Raw genomic sequence first — 25,868 nt, forward strand, 5'->3', positions numbered from 1 at the left:
CATGATGAACCCCAGTCCTTCATACACATGTACGTTTGGTGTTTTTTTCTGAAGCCCCTGCTGTTGTTTTTTTTTTTTTTTTTCTCTATCTCCACTTTCCTCGTTCCCTTAAAAAGGCCTCTGTTCCATTTTAGGTCATCTGCTCGTCTCCAGCTGCTTACATTTCAATAAAACTGGTCCAACTGTTTTAGAACGAACGCTTTAACAACGTCCAGCTTTAACGGCTTTTCTGTGACACACATGAGCGTGTGGATGTACCACCAGTAAAAGTGTGAACCTGTGGAAGCGTCTGTGCATCGTCTCTTAAATGTCCAGTAAAGTGGGTTTGTGTTGGAGGTGTTTGACTCCACTAAACGTCTGCTCAGTCAGGTTCAGGTTCAGGTTCAGGTTCAGGTTCAGGTTCAGGTTCAGGTTCAGGTTCAGGTTCATGTGAGTAAAGTGATGCATGTTTGGACTCACGTGCAGAGAATAGACTGATCCTCTCGGTCTGTGGAGAGACAGAAACACACACACTGTAAAAAAAAAGGCTTTTGGGGGTTGGTAAATACAAACTACACTGTAAAAAAACAAAAAAAACCAACGACAGTAAAAAAACAGTATTATCAGCAGGGGCACTGAAAAAATCCTGTTAAATAACAGAAAATAACCATCTCATAGAAAATACGGTAATTTTTCATAATTCAAATACAGTTTTTTGCCCTAACTTTACATGTATTAAAACAATCCAATTCCCTATAAATATAGATATAAATAATTTTCAGTGAGACTCAGCTGTCCAATCCACTGATAAAATCTGTATTTGGACAGTTTATCAGTGCTTATACATGTTATACATTCACATAAATACATTTATTCAACAGTTTTGTTGTGAAGCCTCCTGTAATTACACAAGAGTTACAAAAATGTCTGTGCATTATATTTTTTGAAGTAAAAAAAAAACATGTGTTTAAAATCCCAATATCACAAAGTGATATGAAAACAATGAAATAAAACCATTTTTAATGCAGCTGATCTGATGTTTTCTCACATTTGAACATACTCTAATGCTAGTTATGACTCACTTCATGGAGATAATGTGCAAACGAACAAAAAAAAGTCTAACAATTTACAACTGATTTCCACTTAAACCTGTCAGTGCAGATCAGGTTTATCTAGAACAGTAAAGTAACAGTAATGATATGACTGTCTGTGGATTATTATGGGATGGTGTGTTGGCTGATATGGAACTAAAACAACCAAACCCATGAATATACAACAGCTTTGAATAACTGTCCACTGGAGTGACCACTGGAGTGACCACTGGAGTGACCACTGGAGTGACCACTGTGCATGAAAGGGTTCAACAGAACTAGTCGATCCACACATGCACAGTGTTCAGGGTGCTTGGCGGAGGTTTGCGTTCTCTGAACACTGGTTTTTCAATGGAATTCTTCCTTTTCCCTCACGTCCCTGTGCTCTCCATAAACTGTAAATGCTCTGCTCGGCTCTGAATTCTTCATTCATTCAACTCCACAGGTCCATCTGCAACACTATGTCTGACTAATGACACCACAAAGGGGGTTTGGAGCGTTTTGCGTTCTCTGAACACTTGTTTTTACAGTGTGTTTAAAGTAAAGAAAGGGGGTTAGGGGTTGGGGGGTGGGGGGGTATGGGGGGGTTGATGTAAGCTGTTGACTGAGCTGAACTCTCCGGCTGAAGCCAAGCTGAACAGACCAAACATGAACTGGCTCGGACAGTCAACGGTAGGATCTGAAATGTGGTTCAGGGGGAGATTAGCCTCCGTCAGTCCTATGCTCTAAAAATAGCCTGTGGATGTGGATCTGTATAATCTGGTCTCTCTGCTCCATGTATGGCCACTCGGGGCCTCAGTGGAAAGTCTGGAGTCGGTCTGAGGTCAGCGCTGGACCGGCACGCTCCAGGCTTCAGACCAGGCCGCCCTCACCTTTTATTTATACCCCCCCCCCTCCTCCAAACGGCCCCAAAATAACTGCAGTCTGTCAGCTGTATGGAATATCTATCACACTGGATCAAACTTCACAGACACTCCAACTGCAAACAGTTCAGACACAGCACGAGTCTGAAAGCAGCAGCACAGGGCTTTGAATGACAGCAGAGGATCAGGCAACTCCGTTATATGGACAAAAGTATGTGGACACGTTGAATTCTGCTGTTTCTTTAACCCATAAAGACCAATGACAACCAAAACCATCTACTGACCTAAACTGCTTCATACCTGTTGATCCACTAATCCTATCAGTACATGGAAATAACTGGTGTAAAATACAGTTCTTCATCTTTTCATGGTCATCAGATATGACCCATTTGGACGTTCAGAGGCTCCATAGTTACCGTGGAAACACCATCATCTTCTACAACATTGATTCACCAGTCTGCATTTGCAAATAAGAATCTGTTCTTAATTGCTTGTCAGGGAAAATAAATGTGAAATAAATAAATAAGTAAATAAATAAAATCCAAGGAGTTGGATCAATGACAGTGGATGGACACATTTGTTTTATGTTCAGTTAATGACAGATTTTTCTGTTTATGATATAATAACCCTCAACTTTAATCTGAGCTTTAATGATCATCTACATTAGTAAATTAAATATAGGAAAATACCTGATTTTCACTGAAAAAACGCCAAATAAAAGAAGATAATATTACAATAAATGGTGATTAATTACTTAAGAAATGTTAAATATGTAGAAAAATCCATTTAAGAACTGACACAAAAGTAGCTCTGGGTGTTTATGGGTTAAAATAAGAGAAAAGTCCCACAACGACACCGCAGAGAGATTAAAGGTCAGGAGGTTCCCTTTCACTTTGTAGAACAGAATGAACCTGTTGAACATTTCACATGGAGAAAACATTATAATAAATAAACTATATGGACCAAAGTATGTGGACATGTTGAATTCTGGTGTTTCTTTTCAAAACAATAATAATATAATATTGTTTTATATTGGAATAAATATCAGTGCATTGGTTGATTTGGTTTAAATTGTTATCTTTGTTTCCAAAATGCCTCAGAGATGGTTTTTACTTAATTTCTCTCAACATTAATTTTGTTTTTGTTTTTTTATCCATGACTATGATTTTAAATGTTCTACCTCTAAATTTTTTAAATATTTTTTTGTGCTCTGACTGTAAATAATCCTTTTCTACCACATCTAACCATCTACTTTCTGCACATCTCACTGAAGGAAGAAAAATCTCCCATTAAACTTTAAGGAAATATTGATGTTTTTATCTCAAATCAGCATCAACAGGACATCATACAGCTGTAGACATGATGTGTCCCAATACTTTTGTCCATATAGTTTAGAAACATCAATATTTCCTTTAAGTTTAAGGGGAGATTTTTCTTCCTAAGTGAGATGTAACAAAAGCAGATGGATACATGAATAAAAATAAAAAATAAAAACAAAATCAATGTTGAGACAAATTAAGTAAAAAACATCTGAGGCATTTTGGAAACAAAGATAACAATTTAAACCAAATTAACACATATATTTATATTTATATTTATAACACAGAAAATGGAAGTGGCGGTCAAACGTGGATGGAAGAAAATAACAGGTAGATCAGGGCCGTCAAACATGCGGCCCAGGGCCAAATATGTCCCCCCAAAGGCTCCAGTTCAGGCCCTGGGCTGTTTTTACCAAGTGCAAAAATTCCACAGTCTTGAATTGAATTAAGCAAAAAAAAATAATAATTTAGCTTGAATTAAGGAAAAAAATCTTTAAATAAGCCACAAAAAAAAAATCTTCAATTAAGCAAAAAAAAATAAAAATCTTCAATTAAGCCAAAAAAAAAAATAAAAAAAATCTCCAGTTAAGTAAAAAAAAATCTTGAATTAAGACAAAAAAAAAACTTCAATTAAGTAAAAAAAATCTTGAATTAAGAAAAAAAAACTTCAATTAAGTAAAAAAAATCTTGAATTAAGTCCAAAAAAAAAAAATCTAGAATTAACAACTTAATTTTTTTTTCTTTGTTTTAGTGCAAAAAACCCCCGTTAAACTATGAGAATCTTTCCATTTCCAAACTCTCCTGTACCAGTAAAATGTGACTAACCTGAACAAATGTGTCCAACCTGAAATGTCTGTATTAAATTCAGTCCAGTTTGAACTCTTTTCTTCCTGTTCCTCAGTGTTTAGTGTCTTTGGAGATCTCATCCAGAATGCACATGGACTAATGAGAAGTGGAGGAAGAAGACTGAGAAAATTACACTAAACTTTCTTACGTTTTTAATTTAAATTTCAGTTTTTTCAGGTTTTTTTTTTTTTTTTTTTTTTGTGGATAGTTTATAAAAGTAAGTATTTTCATAATTTAATGGGTTTTTTTTACACTAAAACAAAGACAAAAATTTGGAGTTGTCATTATTTCTATATTATTCTGTTCTTATTTTTCTGGTCCGGCCCGCTGCAGATCACATTCAGCTGAATATGGAACTGAACTAACATGAGTTTGACGGCCCTGAGGCAGATGACTGATTACACATATGTATAAAGGCTTTCCCGTCGCTTCCACTTGTGACCATATGTGTTCATGCACATGTGAAATTAATGTGTTTTTGGAACATTTTCTTGATGTAAAGCCCATAAAGTCCACATGGAATAACATCTGATCACATGTGATGTTCTACACAAACATGCACCACCGGTTCCACATCAGTCCCAGGTCTTTTTTTTGGGCCGTTTCTCTAAAACCAGTGGATGTTTCAGTCTTTGAGGTCTAACTGTGTCTGTCTACGATCTGTTCACAGTCTGACAGGTCTGCAGCTTCAACACCACTTTATTATTCTCAGCTCTAACACTTTTTCAACTTATTTCATAAAGATCGAGGTGAAATGTGTGAAGATAACAGCGGTTTTGGGTTTAAAGTGACCATATAATAATACAGTTGACCGAGTGGTTTCACATTCAAACAGATGTTACTTTACTATCTGTACTGCAAAATATGACTTTCCTGACTTCAAAAAGGATGTTTAAAGGACAAACATCATATACACTGTAAAAAAAAATAAAACATGAAAAAAAGGTTTTATTCCAGCAGCAGGGGTGCCGAAAAAATACTGTAAAATAACAGAAAATAACCATCTCATAAAAATACGGTAATTTTCCATAATTCAAATATAGTTTTTTGCCCTAACTTTACATGAGATTTTACATTTAAAAAAAAAACCTTTTTAATGTTTAATAAAGAATATTTACATGTATTAAAACAATCCAATTCCCTATAAATATATATATAAATAATTTTCAGTGAGACTCAGTTGTCCAATCCACTGATAAAAACTGTATTTGGACAGTTTATCAGTGCTTATACATGTTATACATTCACAAAAATACATTTATTCAACATTTTTGTTGTGAAACCTCCTGTAATTACACAAGATATTTGTCAATGAACAAACAAGTCTGGTTCAACTGACAGAACTAATACTTCTGTTACCGTTAACTGTCAGTAATTTTATCTGGTTTTATTTATTTATTTATTTTTTACAGTATTAAACTTTAAATTAACAGTTTAATCTCATAAATAGAAAAGAAATATTTGTGAAATTAGGATACATTTACAAATGCATTTTAAGTGTATTTTTCTGTGAAAACAGAAAAAATTCTTTTAAAAAATGTAAATGTTCTGGTTCTTCACAGTTCCAGTTTTTTCCTGTTCTTTTCCATTTGACATGTAAAATCACAGTCTGGTTTTGTCATTTCATTGATATTTTCCTGGATCTGAAAAATACAGGAAAAATCTGTCAAATAAACAGTGAAAATTCTGTTAAATTACAGATTTTTTTTTTTTTTTTTTTACAGTGTACAATCAATCAAAGAAGACAGAATGATCCTAATTAGACTATATTTGCCAGATTGTGGAGCATTTGTGGGAAAAACGCTGAAACTATAAAGTGGGACATCCATGAAACTGTGGCAGAAGCTTCAGTGTTGTGACCATCACTTCACTCTCCTGGAATCTGTTGAATTTTCATCCACTAAACGCTCTGTTTTCTGGATCAGTTCATGGTGGGTTTGTGGACAGTGGACTCGAACAGATGAGCTGAAGCCTCACACATCATTAGGTCTCAGTTTTTCCACTGCTCAGCTTCTACAGTGAAGGACACGGAGCCCACAGTGGACTTCAGCAGGTTTCTTCTGCTGCGTCAGTTTCAGTCTCTGAGGCTGATTCTGATGAGAAGTGAAACGACTGAACGACTGGACGCTCACAACTCCTTCAAACATCACACACGCTCACAGACCGCCACAGATGTGATGGAACACACGGGCACATGGGATTTATGGGAAAAAAAAAACTAAACACTGCAGCGCTTTGTTCCAGTCCACTTTATCTGCAGGTCTGGAATAGTACAGGTGGACGTGGTGGGTTTGGAACGGGAAAAGACCAAAACAGTGATTGTTCAGCTTTTGAAACAAAGTCAAGGTAATAAATACAGATCACTGAACATCACTAAAAAAAAAAACTATGAATCTGAAACTGAAAATCAAACTTATTGTCAAAAATACAGTTTTTACATGTTTTGACTCTTATTTTCACTGACATTCATTTAGTAAATTGAGGAATGTTATACCTTGTTGGAAAGCTTAGATTCTCCTCAGTTGATTCCTTAAGTTTATTTCACAGAATTCCTGAGCAAAAAAACATAATTTGTGAAAGAGTCCACAGGTTAGCGATCGAAGCTAACGGGACTTCCTGCCTGTTTGGTGTCATGAGGTCACATGACTCGACCATCCTATGATTCAGTATATTCATGATTAAAAATGGGTTTAAAAAAAAACAAAACAAACACTTTTTCTGCTAAATTTAACCTGATGTAGTTCAGGGTGTATTTTACCCACATACTAAATAAAACTTTCTGAAACTAGAGGTTATTAAATCTCAAACGAGGCGTCATTGACTCATTTTGTCCTGATGGTTTTACTTCATTATACGCTGGAACTTTGTACATAAGCAAAAATTCACACAACTTTTGTGGAAGGAACATGTTAGATAAAGGCTGAATAAACTGAGTACTGAGCTCTAACTGCTGTAAAGCCTAACTCTTTTATTGTCACTGTGTTTTAAAGCCCTTTGATGGACAGTATTAGATAAACCAGTGGTTCCAGGCACAACAAGCCCCGCCCCTCACACATATTGAACCTTCTTTTGGCGTCGATCCAGCTGATGTCATCATGTCTACGTGTGTGCTGATGTCAGCACATAAACTGCCTCTGTATATGTGACAAATTTAAGTCACTGAAACAAAAGTGATGTTTCTATTGACATTTGTAATTTCACCCATTATAAGTGAACGGGAGAAGAAGAAAGATTTTCAAAACTCCTACAGAATTGAAACTTTGACCTATTTTTCCCAAAATGTAATGACATCTGTTCTGGGTCACTGGTAATCTCTAAACTGGATTTGGTAGGAATTCACCTCATAGTTTTTCTGCTACAGACATGTGAAATGTCCTCCATTATAAGTAAATGGGGAAAAAATGACATTTAAAAACTAATAAAAAAAATTGAACTTTGACCTATTTTTCCCAAAATGTATTCACATCTATTCTGGGTCACTGGTAATCTATAAACCCAGTTTGGTCTGAATTCACCCAATAGTTTTGTTCCAACAGACATTTGAAGTAAATTGGGGGGAAAAAAAGGATTTTAAAAATTCCTCGAAAATTTGAACTTTGACCTACTTTTTCCAAAATGTAATTATATTTAGTCTGTATCACTGGCAATCTATAAACCCAATTTGGTCTGAATTCAACCAACAGTTTTGCTGCTCAAGTGTAAACAAGCAAACAAACCAACAAACCGAACCAAACCCAGTAGCCCCTCCCTCCTCTTTGGGGGCGGGGCCATAAAATGTGTTGTTATTGAAGCGATGGAGGCTGCAGCTCCACCCAGCTGATTCCATCCAGACGTGTGTGTTGGTTACCTTGCATCATGTTCCTGTAGGCGTTGTCTGTGATGGAGTAGATGTGCGGCGGAACCTCGTGGCGTTTCTTTCCTTTGTACATCTCGATGATCTTCTCCGAGTAAATGGGAAGCATCTTGTACGGGTTCACCACCACGCAGAACAAACCCGAGTACGTCTGCGGAAAGCACAACACTTAGTCTGTTTACTCCACACTTCTTCCCAACATTCCCTGGAAAACTGAGCTCTAAATCTTCCAAAAAGCTTCCAAAAAACCACAGCATAAATCTGACTTAAAGAGGAAACAGCTGGTTTGTTGTTTAAACTTCCCTTCTAAAGATTAAGCTCCGCCCACTTCATGAAGGGACTGATCACACCTGTTGATGAGGTAACTCCGCCTTCAGCAGCTGATGCATTTAAGGAACCAAACCTTGTAAAATAATTTTAAAAAACCCTTACCCTTTTTACTCATTTAATATTTATCAAATAACTGATTAGTTTTTATCTGTACATTTATAGAATAATGTTCATGGAGGAAAATGGAGGTAAACAGGTTAACTTTAACTTTTTAATACAAAATCTATATACACCATATGGACAAAAGTATGTGGACACGTTGAATTCAGGTGTTTCTTTTCTAACGGGGGTCTGGGACATAAAACAATAATGACTTATGTTAGAATATAGTTTTATATTATGGGATGAATATCATTGCATTGGTTCGTTTAGTTTAAATTATTATTTTTGATTCCAAAATGCCTCAGAGATCTCAACAGTGATTTTGTTTTTTTTGTTTTTTTATCCATGTATCCATCTATTTTCTTCACATCTCACTTAGGAAGAAAAATCTCTCATTAAACTTTAAAGAAATATTGATGTTTATACCTCAAATCAGCCTTTTTTTGGTTTGTTTTTTATCCATGACGGTGATTTTAAATGTTCTTCCTCTAAATTTCTGAAATATTTTTCCTGCTCTGACTGTAAATAATAATTTTCTACCACAACTAACCATCTATTTTCTGCACATCTCAGTGAGGAGGAAAAATTTCTCGTTAAATTTTAAGAAAATATTGATGTTTATAAACTATATGGACAAAAGTATTGGGACACATCATGTCTACAGCTGTAAGATGTCCCGTTCATGATGATTTGAGATAAAAAATATCAATATTTCCTTACAGTTTAATGGGAGATTTTTCTTCCTCAGTGAGACGTGAAGAAAGTAGATGGTTAGTTGTGGTAGAAAATTATTATTTACAATCAGAATATGAAAAATATTTTAGAAATTTAGAGGTAGAACATTTAAAATCATAGCCATGGATTTAAAAATTTGTTGAGACAAATTAAGTCAAAACCATCTCTGTGGTATTTTGGAAGCAAAGATAACAATTAAAACCAAATTAACTGATGAAATGATATTTATCCCAATATAAACCTGTGTTATATCTATACATATACTTTAATAGAAACACCTGAATTCAATGTGTCCACATACTTTTGTCTATATAGTGTATGTTAATGTTTTCTGCGTGTGAAATATTCAACAGGTTCTTTCTGTTCCACAAAGTAAAAGCAAACCACCTGACCTTTAACCCTTTCATGCAGGAATTATGAGAACATTAATCAAAATTTTGTTCTTTATTCCTTTTTGGGCATTAAAAAAACAATGTTTTTTTTTTTTTTGTTTTGTTTTTTTGTTGGTTTTTTTTATGAAGCTATTTTTCATGGAGTTGCAAAACTGTCCACTCAGCTGGACACCATGTGTTTAATTTTTGAAGCAAAGAAACATGTATTTACTGACATACTGAGTGAAAACTATGAAATAAAAACATTAAATGCTGCTAATGTGATGTTTTCTCACATTTTAACATACACTACAAAGAAAAAGTTATGGATGTTTTAAATTTTGGACTTTTTTTTTTTCAGTTGGGATTCTTGCACAATGCTTTTTACTTTTTTTTGTGTGAAATGAATTGAAACACGTTTTTTTAAATGACCAGATATAGTTTAATTTACAAATGGCAAAAATGACAAAAAAAAAAAAGCCAAAAAAAAAAAAAAAAGAAATATCCTTAACTTTTTCTTTGTAGTGTACTCTAATACTAGTCATTACTCACTTCATGGACATAATATGACAAAAAAAATAAAAATAAAAATTACAGTCTAATAACAAGGAACTGATTTCCACTCAAACATGTTAGATCAGGTTTATCTAGAACAGTGCAGTTACAGTCATGTTTTCAATGTCAGTGTATTATTATGGGATGGTGCATGAGTGTCCACTGTGTTGGCTGATCTGGAACTAAAACAATAAAACCATGAATATACAGAGAACAGCTGGAGAACAACTGACCACTGGAAGACCAGATAAGGTGAGTTGACTTAAAAAAAATGTGAGGAAACCGGTTCCAGTAATGAGTACTGAAAACTTAAGTGGATTCAACTGAAATGCTTGATTTGAATGGAATTACTATTTTAAGTCCAACACACTAAATGCCAAGTTCATTTAACTGAAAATGTGTTGCAGTGTCAGTTGCTTTGTAGAATCATCAGACTGAATTACTTCCTTTAATATGTGTGTGTTTTTATATTTGTGGGTTTTATGTGTAGTTTTCTTCCTTGCTGTTTTTAATCACCTTTTACATGTTTCTTTTATAATGTTTTAAATGTGTTTCTTTTTCCCTGTCGTTGTATTTCAGTGTCCTGTGTGAAGCACCTTGAATTGCCCTGTTGCTGAAATGTGCGATAAAAATAAACTTGCCTAGCCTTAATATCATCAGTTCATTGGACTCAATTCCAAGTTGATTTAAATTTAAATCTTTTGCAATATAAATAGTTTTGTATAATTATTCAACTTAATATATTGTAGCATGGATGGAAGTTCGGCAGGAAGTTAACTCAGTGTAATTTACCAGAACAGGAAGTGCTTTTAATTTGGCAAAACATAAAAATTTACATTAAATAATAACAGTCCTGTGTGAACAGTAAACCCACAGTTGTTCCTGTGGCTGGGACTCCTGCTGCAGCTGGACAAATACACAAACACACACAAAAAGGCCAAGAAACACTGACACACACACATTCAGTCCACATGAACACTAACAGCACAACCCACTGAAGCCTGCACAGAAAAACAACACATTTACAACAGCAGCAACAATACCCACAATGCACTGCACAGATACAAAGGTGTGGTCAGGACTCAAACTGAGGGATTTAAATCCATTCAACTGAAACTGTTTCATACTTTGGACTGTGTCTGCAAATAAGTAGAACAGACTGAACATTTTATAGAAATGGAATCAAACTGAACTCATTTAAGTCCATTTGAATTAAATCATTTTAATAAAAACACAGTCTGGGTTTACAGTGTGTCCACTGGAGTGACCGCCGTGTATGGAAGGGTTCATGTCTGCAGTGACGCTGTGGGACTTTTTCCCTTTATATCGTCTCTTCAGGGTTTTTTCCGAGCTCCGACTGTCTGCTCATATATGGACTGAAGACACTGAACGTCCACTCATCTTCACGGACATGTGTTTTAGATACATAAGCGAGGGTTTGAATCGGAGCTCCCAAACCTTATTAGACTGTGTGAGAAGGACTGAAAAAATACAAGCATCAGCTGTTCATCCACTCTGGTCCACCCCGACTACACAGGCTCTGGATGGGGTTTCTGTACGGCGGTCTGACGCTCATCGTCTTTACTCAACAGTTCAATCTGATCCATAGATGGACACACACACACACACACGCACACACGCACACATACACACGCACACACACACACACACACATACACACGCACACACACACACACACACACACACACACGCACACACGCACACACACACACACATACACGCACACACACGCACACACACGCACACGCACACACACACACACACACACACACACACACACACATACACGCACACACACGCACACACACGCACACACACACACACACACACACACACACAGAGCCTCGTTCCCAAAGAAAACTCTGTGACATCACAGTTCAAGTGTTTGTGGAAGAATATGGGACCAGTTGGAGCTGTCCGGGCGTCCAACAGAAGGTCTGTGGGATGAATTTAAAAAATGCAAAAATGACACTGAAGATATGATCAGCCCTGGACAGAGGTCTGCAGCCCAAGACTAGGACTAGGATTTTATTTTTTATAGTGGCCGTAATTTTAAAGCAAGAGAACTTTTGGGTAAACAGTGCCCCCTTAATTTAAAAGGTGGATGTGGATGTTTGGGTTTTTTTTTTCTTATAGTGGGTAATTTTTTGGGCTGTTCTCTTTTTTTCTTGTAGTGGATCATTTTTTGGGCTGTTCTCTTTTTTTCTTGTAGTGGATAATTTTTTGGGCTGTTCTCTTTTTTTCTTGTAGTGGATCATTTTTTGGGCTGTTCTCTTTTTTTCTTGTAGTGGATCATTTTTTGGGCTGTTCTCTTTTTTTCTTGTAGTGGATCATTTTTTGGGCTGTTGCACCCCTGGGCCACTGCACATTTGGAATCATACTGGGCCGAATGTAGAACCTGAACTAAAAGGAATTTAACAGCCCTGGGTTAAGATGTTTTGGGTGGTAAATCAGTTTTAGGTTAAAGCTACACTGCATTAATTCTACATTTACCTTTCAACAAATCCAGTGAAGTCATAAAACTCACATCCAGTTCCAAACAGTCAACAGTGAAGGAGCCTCTATGTTCATTTAGGATCAGTTCTTTCTTTAATGAGGCACCGGTTCAGGTTCAGAAGAAGCTAAATTCATTTCTGTCCCTCAAACACCATCACTCACTGCGCTGGCGTTCAGCTCGGGGTTGGTACTCACGTAGATCAGACTGGAGAAGTATCTCTCTCTGAGGTTGTGGAGGACGGAGGCTTCGTTCAGGAAGGTTAAGGCGGCCATGTCCTCCACTTTACTGAACTTTGGAGGGTTCATCTTCTGGATGTCGTCTTTGTTCACCGTCACCTTCTGACCGTTGGACAATTCCAGCACCAGCTAAAGAAAACAAAAAAACAAAAAAATGTAAATAAATAAATAAATAGATAGATAAAAATAATTAATTAATTAGTAAGAAGAAAGTTTTAGGATGATGATGATTGCGAAATAAAACAAAGTAATAACAAATAAAATCAAAATGAACAAACTATAAAATCACTGAGTATTAATTAGTTCCATTATTGTGTAATTATTCAATTTAATAACCTTGACCTTGTAATCTGAAAACAATGTTATGTATTGCTGATAGAATTTTGGCACTAATGTTTTTTGTTTTTTTTTTAATTTAAAAGCTTAAAAAAAAGCTTTAATAAAATACATTGTATAATATCTCCTTGTAGAGCCAGTTAGTGGTAAAGAAAAAAAACAACAACTGAATTTTAATCTGAAATTAAGCCAAAAACCTATAAAGTACATTACAAAATTACATGAACAAATTTAAGGTAAAAAAACAAACAAACAAAACAATAAAATACAGAAGAGCTTATTATTAATATTATTCTTTGATCTGTTCTATTTTCTTTTAGTTTTTATCGTTCACTTAATTCTTTGAATGTTGAACAAGTGGTTCCAGGCACAACAAGCCCCGCCCCTTACACGTATTGTAGCTTATTTTGTCATCGATCCAGCTGATGTCATCATGTCTACGTGTGTGCTGATGTCATCACATCAACTGACTCTATATTTGTGCCAAGTTTGAAGTAAACTGAAACAAAATTGATGTTTTTATAGACATTTGAAATTTCACCCATTATAAGTAAATGGGAAAAAAAAGATTTTAAAAAATCATAAAAAATTGTAACTTTATCCTACTTTTCCCAAAATGTAATGGCATCTATTCTGGGTCACTGGTAATCTATAAACCAGATTTGGTAAGAATTCAACCAATAGTTTTGCTGCTGAAGTGTAAACAAACAAACAAACTGAACCAAAAACAGTACCCCGTGCCTCTCCTTTTGGGGGGGGGGGGGGGGATTATTCCTTAAAGGGTATGAAGGTGAATTTTGTCAAAGGTTTAACGTCAATAATCCACTGCAAAAATATCTGAAAACTGTGAAATGACAAAACTTGACCATGAAAAAACCCTCAGATTTGAATAAAACAGCAGGTCCAGGTCATGTGACTCCGCCTCTTTGGTCATGTGACCGCCCTGAACCCCCAGGTGCGTCCTGGTCCGTACCTGGTCTCCCTTCTCCTCCTTGATGCTGGCGGCGTCGAAGCCCTCCCTCTCCGACGGCACCCACACCATCTTCTTGGCGGCCCAGTCGGCCTGAGCCACGCCGCTGTTACGGAAGTCGTTTTCCAGGAACAGGAACTTGCTGTCGTCGTTGGGGTCGGCCATGTTGGAAACCTCAGCGCCGCTGCTGCTGTTATTGGTTAAATCGACCTCTGAGGAGCAGGACGAGGAGGCGGAGTCTGTCGGTTCAGGTGGGGCGGAGACCCGGTCAGCCTCTGGGGTGGTGGCAGGAGTGGAGTCGACCTCTGACCTCTGTCGGACGTCTGGTCTGAGGACGGAAGAGAAATGACAGTGAATGCATCTGGGTTTGGACGTAAACCCTGCACGTCTGCAGAGAAAACACATCAACACTAACCTGTTAACACCTTAACGCCGACTGTTGCAAATATGCATCAAACCAGTTCCACTATAGGATCAGCCAGCGTGTGTTTTCCCCCAGTGTCGGATATTTAACGGAAAAATGTGACTGTCATTTAACTACTTTCCCTTCTTTGTCTTTAATGTGTGGAATCATGTTGGATGTATTTAAGGTTCAGTTTATTGTGGGTCATCTTGGCCAGGTCTCCCTCAAAAAAGACGACTGATCTGAAGGGACTACCTGTTTAAATAAAGGTTAAATGAAAAAAAAAAAGTTATGCCAGTGTCTACTGCCACACTACTGTAGCATGAAGTATGGCTTTGTCTACTGCCACAGACCAATCAGATGTTAGCATTTGTACCAGAGCCACTCATGGATACTGTTCCATGAACTCATTCTCCTCTTGTTGCCACAGAACTGTGGTGAAATATGCCGTATACTTCACTTCATTCTTTTGTACATTTTGCTGGGCCTCCCTAATCCAAATGACCTAACCCTAACCCTGACCCTGACCCTAACCCTAACCCTGACCCTGACCCTAACCCTAACCCTAACCCTGACCCTGACCCTAACCCTAATCCTGACCCTGACCCTGACCCTAACCCTAATCCTGACCCTGACCCTGACCCCAACCCTAATCCTGACCCTAACCCTGACCCTAACCCTGACCCTGACCCTGACCCTGAACCTGACCCTAACCCTGACCCTGACCCTAACCCTGACCCTGACCCTAACCCTGACCCTAACCCTGACCCTGACCCTAACCCTGACCCTGACCCTGACCCTAACCCTGACCCTGACCCAAACCCTGACCCTAACCCTGACCCTGACCCTGACCCTGACCCTGACCCTGACCCAAACCCTGACCCTAACCCTGACCCTAACCCTGACCCTGACCCTGACCCTGACCCTAACCCTGACCCTGACCCTGACCCTGACCCTAACCCTGACCCTGACCCTGACCCTAACCCTGACCCTGACCCTAACCCTGACCCTGACCCTGACCCTGACCCTGACCCTGACCCTAACCCTAGGGCTCATTCGTTATTCCATGCTATTCGTCCTTCAGATTAGGGAAGCCCCATTTTGCTACCACACTACTGTGACAACTGATGGAAGGAATGACAAACTAGAAGCACTCGGAGAGCGCAGACCTCCGCCAAGGCTGATCAGTGCCCCCCCCCGTGGGCCCCCCCACCCCCGATCACCACCAAAATTTAATCATTTCTTCCTTATCCAATTTCCAACAAACCCTGAAAATTTCATCCAAATCTGTCCATAACTTTTTGAGTTATGTCGCACACTAACGGACAGACAAACAAACAAACAAACAAACAAACAAACAAACAAACAAACAAACAAACAAACAAACAAACAAACCCTGGCAAAAACAGAACCTCCTTGGTGGAGGTAATTAGTGCTAATATACAGTATAGAATAGGAATTATTGTTGTGGAGAAGGTGGGCGGAGCTACATGTTAGATGCAACAGTGTGTCATGTGACTTCTCCGTTCTGTGTCAGTTCAGTGCTGTGCTCCTGTGGAATTCTACGTTCTGAACATTGTCCCAGTGGCTGATTTATATCAATGTCAGCCCCCCCCCCATTTGAAATCTCAAGAAAAAAGAACCAAAAAAACCCCCAAACCACTCCGACCAGGACTGGAACTCAGGTCTACAGACATGTCAGAGGGAGCTAACTGTCTGCTGTGTCTCAGTTTGACCTGTGTACTGTATGAGTGCCTCGGTACTTTTTCAGGATGTAAGTTCATCATATAATGAGGGCGCTGTTTGGCTCTGTGGTCACAGATGAACTGATATTTCGTGCCACAGTACTGTGTCAGTAGACAGTTATTTTCATTCTTCAAAACCAAAGGCTTTCAGACATCGACTCAAATCAGTCTTTATTAAACATGGTTCATCATAAATATATAAACAAATAAATCATAAATACTGTTTGACTCCAGTATCTGACCACAGGAAGTACTAAAGCTGTAAATACTGTTTCAGATGTGCACACAGTGGATGGGAGTAAGTAACTCATAACAACATGACCTAATTTAATGACTCAATATATATTACAAGTACTGACAAAAAAACCCTAAATGCTGATGATTGAAAAGGTTAGATCTAAATGTATTCTTTTCAATAAAACTTTGTAGAAAAACAATACATTCCTTCTGAAATCAGAAAAAGTAATAAATAAAATAAAATAAAATAAAATAAAAAATCATTATTCTTTTAACAGGGTGACTACTAATCTGTAACTGTTATGCTCCAACATTGTATTTATAAAAACACTATACTTTCTTTTATCATCATATTCTTTTTTAATAAAATAGTATCTTTTACACCTTAAGAACATACAGCAGATCTATTTTAGGCCCGTTTAAAGCTCCTAAAATCAATACTTGTCTAAAAAGTTAAATATCTACAGCAATGTATTTATTAATGCAGCTGTGAAATAAATAAAAAATATCACATATAACAGAAAAAAACATTGACAAAACCCTTTCTTGCTGCTCCTCATATGTGAATATTTGCTGCTTTATTTGTTAAATCTTACAGAAAACTGAAGATTTTCAAGTTTTAGATTAATGGCATGTGGGGAATTATAACGCGCATTTTTAATATTTCAGTCAGATTTTATGTTTAAGATGAGCTCAGTGTTAGTAAAATTAAACAGAAGTATCATATGTAACATGCACTCCTATTTTCAGTTGTAGATACTTTTACCTGAATTAGTATTTTACTTTATTATAGGATCTCAGTACTTCCTCTTAATAATGTTGTTACTGTAAACTAGATCAACAAGGATCAAAATGAGGAATAAATTACACAACAAACACAAGTTAGACCCATTTCACATATAACCACTGATACATGATAAAGTTTCTACTTATGCAGATAAAAGTACAAAAAACATAAAGAAAGTATAGAAACAGCAGCAGTAAACATTTTTTAAAGTCTGCTTTTTTTCATTTCTGTTCCCTTTAAGTATCGGATACTACAGTGAGTACATTCAGGTACTGATACTTGACATTTTACAGTAGTTTGTACTTGTTTTTCAGTTACTACAAAACCCTGACATCACACACCTTTGACTTTTCATGCATGAAGGAGAGTTTTACTGATGATACGTCTGAGTGTGACATTAACCCTTTCACTACAGCATCTACTCTCCAGCTGTTCTCTGGTATGTTCATGGGTTTTATTGTTTTAGTTCCAGATCAGCCAACACAGTGGACACTAATGCACCATCCCATAATAATACACTGACATTCAGACCAGTACTGGAACTGTACTGTTTTTGACAAATCTGATCTACAGTAACACGTTTGAGTGTATTATTATTATTATTATTATTATTATTATTATTATTATTATTATTACTGAGTGTTATTAGACTGTAATTAACAGGGTTTTTTGTACATTATCTCCATGAACTGAGTGATAACTAGCATTAGAGAATGTTAAAATGTGAGAAAACATCAGATTGGCTGCTTTTATTTCACAGTTTTCACACTTTCTGACATTGTTTCCTAAATTAAATGCACGACGTCCAAATGAGTGGACATTTTTGTAACTCCATAAAAAATAGGTTCATTGAAAACATTTCAATCACATTGTTTTTTCATGCCTAAAGAGGAATAAAAACACTGAGGAAAAAAAAAAATCTCAACTAAAGTTTTCATAATTCATGCATCAAAGGGTTCATAGTTTTAGTGTCGGGTCTGAGTGAATTTTCCAGAATTAAACTCCACTTGTTAAAATCGGATTCACTTTTAGAGTCGACACATAAACAGATCATCACATGAAACATTCAGAGAAAATGAGCATCCATAAAACAGGTGCAGAGCTGCTTTTCCTCGCTCAGATAGCGCTCTGATAACCTCCTCTGCTTTCATTTCCCTGCGTTTGCATTCATCTACTTACTCACTGATCCTTTTCTCTGCTTCTGCGTTCAGGTCACAAGGCGGCTTTGACCTCCCGTTGAACAGCAGGCAATAAAACATGAAAAGCAGCACACAGATAATAACCCCTATAATCAAACAAGTGAGCTGCCATGCTGGAATGCCCATGTTTGGCTAACCCCTCTGCTCCTGGTAGCTTGGTAGCCCAAAGAGGGATGCTGGGGTCTTAGCAGCCATACTGCCTTATAAGGTGCAGCTCATGTGTCCAGCCAAGCTTACCATTTACACCAAAATGGTGACATGTCACAAGGTGCATCCATGTGTGGCCAAAACAGGGCAGAAATAAACATGCAACTCCTCAAAAAGAAAGATTTTGCTCATTTTTAAAGGGAAATGCACTGTTTCAAGTGAATTTAACAGAAAATACTACACTTTAGGTCTATCCAGAAGTGTTATTTTTAACTTCCACCAACAATTTAAAACACTTCTAGCAACTAAATTGGAATTAAAATCCAAATATCTGCTGTTTTTGTTCATCTTTGCAAAATAAAATCTTAATTACAATATGTTTTCTTGCAAAGTCTGCCTTTTTTTCAACATTTCTGCACATTAAGAGTTAAAAAAACTGAATTGAACACTAAAGTCACTTTGGAGCATCTACCTGTTTGTCTTAGGGTGACATTCTGATGGTTAATAAAGCAGCTCTGATACTCACTGTGCTGTGGTTCTGTCCTCAGTGCAGGATGGAGGCTGAACTCCAGGGAGACCAGACGATCATGTCAGGTAGAAGAAGTGACGATGATGAAGAGGAGGAGGATGATGCCTCCATCCATCCTCCATCACTATTTAAACTGTCCCGCTCACCTGGGGGTGGAGCTATACACGAGACCGCCTCCTTTTCCAAAATTGGCAGCAACATACGAGCAGCGTCGTCTGAGCCGATCATCAGAAGAAGAAAAGTCTGATTATTATTCATACGATTCCAGTTACTTTCACTGTCATCACATGGATGGGTTTTTACTTTATTTTTTGTTGCTTCAAACTTTGTTTTCTCTGCATTTGAGAGGAAAACAGTAAAGATGTGGTTTAACATGTTACACATAAAAAAAAAAAAGTATCACATACTGCTGGTGTTGATGTTATCAGAGGCTGAGAACAGACCAGGCTGTTTAGGAGTTGAGGAGGAATTTTAGGAAGCATTTGATAAACCCATGACTTTAACCTGCTGTTTATTCTATTATGTTTTCTTGTTATATTTTATCATCCTCATTTCTTCCTTTTACTGTTTTAATTCTATTATGTGTTTTTGCTGTATTTTATGCATAAATGGTGCTCTATAATACCACTGGTCTACAAGTAAAACGCCTCCAGAGTAAAAGTAGTGAAACTTAACTTAGTTTGGTTCTCTAATAAAGAAAAAATTAAGTCCATGATGTTTTAAGATACAGTCTTGGGTCAAAATTGAAATTGTGAGTATTAATGACAGTGGGTTTTACTCCAAAGGAATGTTTGTTCCAGAGGAAAACACTGTCTGTACATTACAGTACATTGACTTTACAGGTGATTTACACTGGAACATTTATACAGCTATTGGATAAATGTGTATAAACCAACATATACTTTATGTGGACTAACCCTTTATTGTATACATACACTAAAAACAACAGATCACCAGCACTTTGGTCATTTGTTTTCCAGTTCATTTTATTAAAATGTGTTAGATTTACCACATTTAATCTCTGAGGATGATAATAAAAAAGTAGACCAGTGTAATTGGTTTATAGTTCTTAATCTTATTCCAAAATGACTGATGTGTGTAAACTGTACATGTGTCAATAGTGGTGGAAAAACCTAAACAGAGACAAAATAATCATATGTTGGACTTGTTTTTCTGAATACATTTCCGGTTGTACATATTTGTTCAGTTATTCACATTTTATTCTGAGAAAAAAGTTAAAACTAACTCAAAGTTACAGATCTGGTTTCGCTGGACACTTTCAAGAGGACGTTGTATGACGTGGAGATGAAGACCTCTGGCTGCAGATGTTTTGTCTGATGCACTTTATCTTCATCTCGTGGGCACTTGGACTTGATTTTGTGCTATTTTATGTACTGAAAACTTGTTTTCATTTTTATGTATGAAAGATTGTGTCTGTAACTATTTAATGTACTGCTGCCCATCTTGGCCAGGACACTCTTGAACAAGAGATTTTTAATCTCAATGAGGTTTTCCTGGTTAAATAAAAGTAAATAAAATAAAATAAAACAAAGAAAAATTGGGAGTGTTGTCTTTTATATATTATTATGGTATTCTCTGTAAAGAAAAAAACCCAAACAAACATAAAAAAAAAGCAGTATTATTCTGGCAGCAGGGGCGCCGAAAAAATACTGTTAAATAACGGAAAGTAACCATCTCATAAAAATACGGTAATTTTCCATAATTCAAATACAGTTTTTTGCTCGAACTTTACATGAGATTTTGCATATATATATATATTCATTCATTCATTTTCTGAACCCGCTTTATCCTCACTAGGGTCACGGGGGTCGCTTGGAGCCTATCCCAGCTACATGGGGCGAAGGCGGGGTACACCCTGGACAAGTCGCCAGTTCATCGCAGGGCTGAACATATAGAGACAAACAATCACTCTCACATTCACACCTATGGGCAATTTAGATTAACCAATTAACCTATTAGTGCATGTTTTTGGATTGTGGGAGGAAGCCGGAGTACCCGGAGAGAACCCACGCAGACACGGGGAGAACATGCAAACTCCACACAGAAAGGTCCCACCCCCCGTCGACTGGTGTTGGAATCGAACCCAGGACCTTCTTGCTGTGAGGCACGAGTGCTAACCACTGCACCACCGTGTCGCCCATATATATATATATATATGTATATATATATATATATATATGTATATATATTTACTTTTTCATGTTTAATAAAGAATATTTACATGTATTAAAACAATCCAATTCCCTATAAATATATATATATATATATATATATATATATATATATATATATATATATATATATATATATATATATATATATATATATATATAATTTTCAGTGAGACTCAGTTGTCCAAGCCACTGATAAAAACTGTATTTGGACAGTTTATCAGTGCTTATACATGTTATACATTCACAAAAATACATTTATTCAACAGTTTTGTTGTGAAACCTCCTGTAATTACACCAGATATTTGTCAATTAACAAACAAGTCTGGTTCAACTGACAGAACTAATACTTCTGTTACTGTTAACTGTCAGGAATTTTATCTGGTTTTATTTATTTATTTATTTTTTACAGTATTAAACTTTAAATTAACAGTTTAATCTCATAAATAGAAAAGAAATATTTGTGAAATTAGGATACATTTACAAATGCATTTTAAGTGTATTTTTCTGTGAAAACAGAAAAAATTCTTTTAAAAAATGTAAATGTTCTGGTTCTTCACAGTTCCAGTTTTTTCCTGTTCTTATAGAATAGTCTAATAATAATCTAATAGAAAAGAAACATTTGTGAAATTATGACACATTTGCAAATGTATTTTAACTGTATTTTTTGTGGAAAAAAGATCTTTTAAAACATATAAATGTTCTGGTTCTTCACAGTTCCAGTTTTTTCCTGTTCTTTTCCATTTCACATGTAAAATCACAGTCTGGTTTTGTCATTTCATTGATATTTTCCTGGATCTTAAAAAGACAGGAAAAATCTGTCAAATAAACAGTGAAAATTCAGTTAAATTACATATTTTTTACAGTGTTGTTTTATTGGTCTGACCCACTTAGATCCCACTGGTCTGGATGTGGATCCTGAACTAAAGTCACTTCCGCTTCTGCTCCAAATGCGCGCATTTTAAATTCCGTTCGTGTCCTGTTTGTCCCTACCGGCTGGCCGTAGTCTGCACTTGTTTCCATGGTGACCGTAGTAAACAGAAGCTAGCTTAAGTGCTAATTCCGTCCAGTTGTGAGTGTGTGACATGTCCTCAGAGGCCCCGGGTCCACAGGACCAGGACTGGGCTCCGTTCTTCACCGTGTTCGCAGGCTCCTCCCCAGAGGATGTGTCCCACGCCCGGCAGCTGTGGAGCTCCCTGGCCCTGCTCCCTCCGCAGGAGTCCCGGCTGGTGTCGGCGGACATCCGCCAGAGGCTGCCCGTGTCCCGGCCGCAGCGCAGCGGCACCGCCGGGCCCGGACCGTCCGCCCCGGAGCCGCCCAGCCTCCCGGTTCTGCGGCAGATGGAGGAGGAGAGGCGGCGGTACCGGGCCATGGCGGAGCAGAGGAAGGAGATCCTGGCCCTGCTGAAGAGGCACCGGGAGCACAGGGTCCGGAAGGAGCTGCTGTCTGTGGGCGTCCGAGCCAGAGGGGAGGCCGGGAGGGAGGGGAGGACGGCCGGGAGGGAGGGGAGGACGGCCGGGAGGGAGGGGAGGACGGCCGGGAGGGAGGGGAGGACGGCCGGGAGAGAGGGGACCACAGCCGAACTGACAGAGTCCAACAGGGACCTGGAGATGGTCCAGCAGCTTCAGTAGGACCAGGGTGAAGAAGAAGAAGAAGATGATGATGATGATGATTCTTCCTCCAATTATTATTTTTACAGAAGGATATCAAGAGACATTCATTGTTGGAGATGAGTGACAAAAGTCCTTTGTTTTGTCTGACACAGTTCTGTCCAGCTCCTGTTAGTTCAGTTCCACATTCGGCTCAGTCTGATCTGCAGTGGAACGAACCAGGAAAATAAGAACAGAAGAATAGAGAAGTAATGTCAACTCCAAACTTTTCTCTGTATTTGACAGCGAAAAAGTAAATTTACATTCTGAACAGGTTTCCATCTACAAACTGTCCTTTCAAAAGATGTGAAGAACATGAACAAACTGAACACACCGGTGTCATTTGAACACCGTTCTGCCTCAGTTTATCATTTCCATGTTCATGATAACGTACAGATCACAGTGGATCTACAAACACACACAACATTTAAGAACAGGCAGAATATTGGTCCAATTGTACTGACTTCTGTTCACACATTTCAGGTTGTTCATATTTGTTCAGGTTATTCACTTTTTTTGTGTGAAATTCTACTTTGTTTTAGTGTAAACACATGAAAGTGTTTCCATTTCCAAACAGAAACATGTGCAGTTGTCATTATTTCTGTTCTTCTGATAGTATTAGACTGGTCTGACCCACTGCAGACTGAACTGGTCTGAATGTGGAACCTGAACTAAAAGGATTATTAATTTCTTAGTGTAATTTTTGCATTTCACAAATTCATCCCAGGGCCGGACTGGACCCTTTGATGGGCTGGGTTTGGCCCCCGGGACGTGTGTTTGACACCTGTGGTCTAAAAGAAATAGATTCCAACTCTTCTGAAAGTGGAAGTAGCTCTCAAATGTACAAAAATCCAAAATATTTTGTTTTTTTCTTTAACATTTTCAACGTTTTCAACTCATTTCATTGAATGAATAAAATAAGCACTAATTCACAACGACACAAAAAGTGTCAGTAAAGGAACCCGTTACACAGCACAGACCGTTGGGTCACCACTGACTGAGCCAAAACTGGCCTGATCTCTAGAAAAAGCTGTTTTTCTGTAAATGTTTGGGAGACCCTTGTGCGTTCATTGTGCCTTTGGCCCCCACTTTAAACTGTCTGGTCAGTCGAGTCAGGTGGGGGGGGTCATCGAGACAGCCGTACCCATTCCCTCATTGATCTCTTAACCATCTCTACCTTTCAGGTGGAAAACTGTGGTGTTCACTGAAAGATTCCTGAGAGATCATTGGGAGGTTGATGAGATCACTGAGGGCTCGTTGACAGGTTGAGATTTGCATTGTTGATCGCTCATACTTCATGAATCCTTTTAATTCATTTTATCATAAACATTTGTAATCATTTTTGTTTTTTTGTTTTTTTTTTTTCTCTTCTGTTCAATTTATTGTCATTTATTACCTCCGCCAAGGAGGTTATGTTTTTGCCAGGGTTTGTTTGTTTGTCTGTCTGTCTGTTTGTTTGTTTGTTTGTTTGTCTGTCCGTTAGTGTGCAACATAACTCAAAAAGTTATGGACAGATTTGGATGAAATTTTCAGGGTTTGTTGGAAATGGGATAAGGAAGAAATGATTAAATTTTGGTGGTGATCGGGGGTGGGGGGGCCCACGGGGGGGGCCACTGATCAGCCTTGGCGGAGGTCTGCGCTCTCCGAGTGCTTCTAGTTACTTTTGCATCGATTATAATTCTGTTTCATTCATTATTTTTATTTATTCATAAAATTTTCTGGAATCTCTTGATTTGAAAGTATATTTACTGAATACAGTCTAAACAGGAGGGATATGTTAGAAAATATATATTAGACTATGTTCTGTAAACACCAGGTGTCCAGAGCACGGGTCACGGGTGGGTTATGATGACATATTTTGCAGGAATGCCCGGACATATTCACTCAGGATACGTCCACCAGTTCTTTGCTGTCTGTTTGTTGTCCATCCAGTTTGGGTCCAGAGCTGCTGCTGCCCTTGAGATCAGGCCATGGGGCGGGTGGAGGAAGAGTACAGGTGCGCTCACTGAACCCATGCATCACCGTGTTTTGAATACCTAAGCCAATGGTGAACCTGATCAGTGTCATAATATTTGTGCCCTTGGTCCAGTGGTTGGAATACTCATGTTCTTTCATCAGATCTTACACTTCCTGTTGTCAGTCCGTCAGCTGCTGCATCTGCTGTATGGACTCGACTCCTTGCAAGTAAAATCTTCTGATTCCAGAATCCAGTGACTCCGTCTTTTGTCTCAGTGTATCACAGAATTTTTCCATCAGCTTCAACTTGGCGATCATTGAGAGATTTGAGGAGACCGTGGCGACTGTGGAGCTCACTGGAAGACCACTGACAGATCCTGATGATCGCTGGGCGCTCACTGAAAGACTGTGGAGAGATCTGGACATTTAATCATTGCTCAACGATCTCTCAACAATCGCCACCCCTGTGTAAAGGGGGTTTAAACTATTGTTTAACTCAACTATTTCCACCAGGCTCCCCTAGCTCCAAATATGGTCACCTCCAGCTCCAAAACGCCTATATAGTAAGAAACGAAATGCAGCGTCCTGGCTTCAAACTGGTTCCAAAACACAACCAACCATCACAGTGGCTTAGTCAACGTCCAGATAAGAGCTACACAACATCACTGAAGAACTCTACTTGAGTTTTTTAAAGTATCTGTGAGGATTAAAGAATTGGAAAAGAGTAATCCTCACAGTTTCAGAAGAACTTTTACACTGGTATTTATTCAGAAATATTGTCTCCAAACTCAGTTAGCAGCTGTACTAAACTATTAGCAGTCACCTGCTGCAGCAGATCCATGATACCATAGATACGGTTGTCATGGACACAGTGTCCACAGTTCCATGAGGTCCTGAGAGTGTGTTTTTTTTTTTTTTTG

The 25,868-nt window shown here is 37.9% G+C and overlaps 2 protein-coding genes across 2 annotated transcripts; one reads left to right on the forward strand and one right to left on the reverse strand.

Annotated features, from left to right (window-relative positions):
- Positions 1-455: 455 nt before the first annotated feature.
- Positions 456-19,202, reverse strand: LOC115423552 (myosin-11-like). The gene is made up of 5 exons (XM_030140404.1): positions 19,149-19,202; positions 14,108-14,432; positions 12,757-12,927; positions 7,946-8,102; positions 456-487 (listed from the first exon to the last, which is right to left on the reverse strand). Exons 2-5 carry the CDS (start codon positions 14,267-14,269, stop codon positions 456-458), a joined length of 522 nt encoding a protein of 173 aa, XP_029996264.1. The 5' UTR covers positions 14,270-14,432; positions 19,149-19,202.
- A 3,226-nt stretch (positions 19,203-22,428) lies between these two features.
- hoatz (HOATZ cilia and flagella associated protein) lies at positions 22,429-24,261 on the forward strand. The gene is made up of 2 exons (XM_030141184.1): positions 22,429-22,970; positions 24,177-24,261. Exons 1-2 carry the CDS (start codon positions 22,429-22,431, stop codon positions 24,259-24,261), a joined length of 627 nt encoding a protein of 208 aa, XP_029997044.1.
- Positions 24,262-25,868: the final 1,607 nt, after the last annotated feature.

Source organism: Sphaeramia orbicularis, chromosome 8 (assembly GCF_902148855.1).
Source record: "Sphaeramia orbicularis chromosome 8, fSphaOr1.1, whole genome shotgun sequence".
NCBI lineage: Eukaryota > Metazoa > Chordata > Actinopteri > Kurtiformes > Apogonidae > Sphaeramia > Sphaeramia orbicularis.

Excerpts from the sequence above, each read along its gene's own strand:
- LOC115423552 (XM_030140404.1), bottom strand. The coding sequence starts at position 14,269 with ATGGCCGACCCCAACGACGACAGCAAGTTCCTGTTCCTGGAAAACGAC. Across the intron at positions 8,103-12,756 it reads ACTTCTCCAGTCTGATCTAC|ACGTACTCGGGTTTGTTCTG; the intron begins GTGAGTACCAAC and ends TGCTTTCCGCAG. Across the intron at positions 488-7,945 it reads CTACAGGAACATGATGCAAG|ACCGAGAGGATCAGTCTATT; the intron begins GTAACCAACACA and ends GTCTCTCCACAG.
- hoatz (XM_030141184.1), top strand. The coding sequence starts at position 22,429 with ATGTCCTCAGAGGCCCCGGGTCCACAGGACCAGGACTGGGCTCCGTTC. Across the intron at positions 22,971-24,176 it reads GAGATGGTCCAGCAGCTTCA|GTGGAAAACTGTGGTGTTCA; the intron begins GTAGGACCAGGG and ends TCTACCTTTCAG.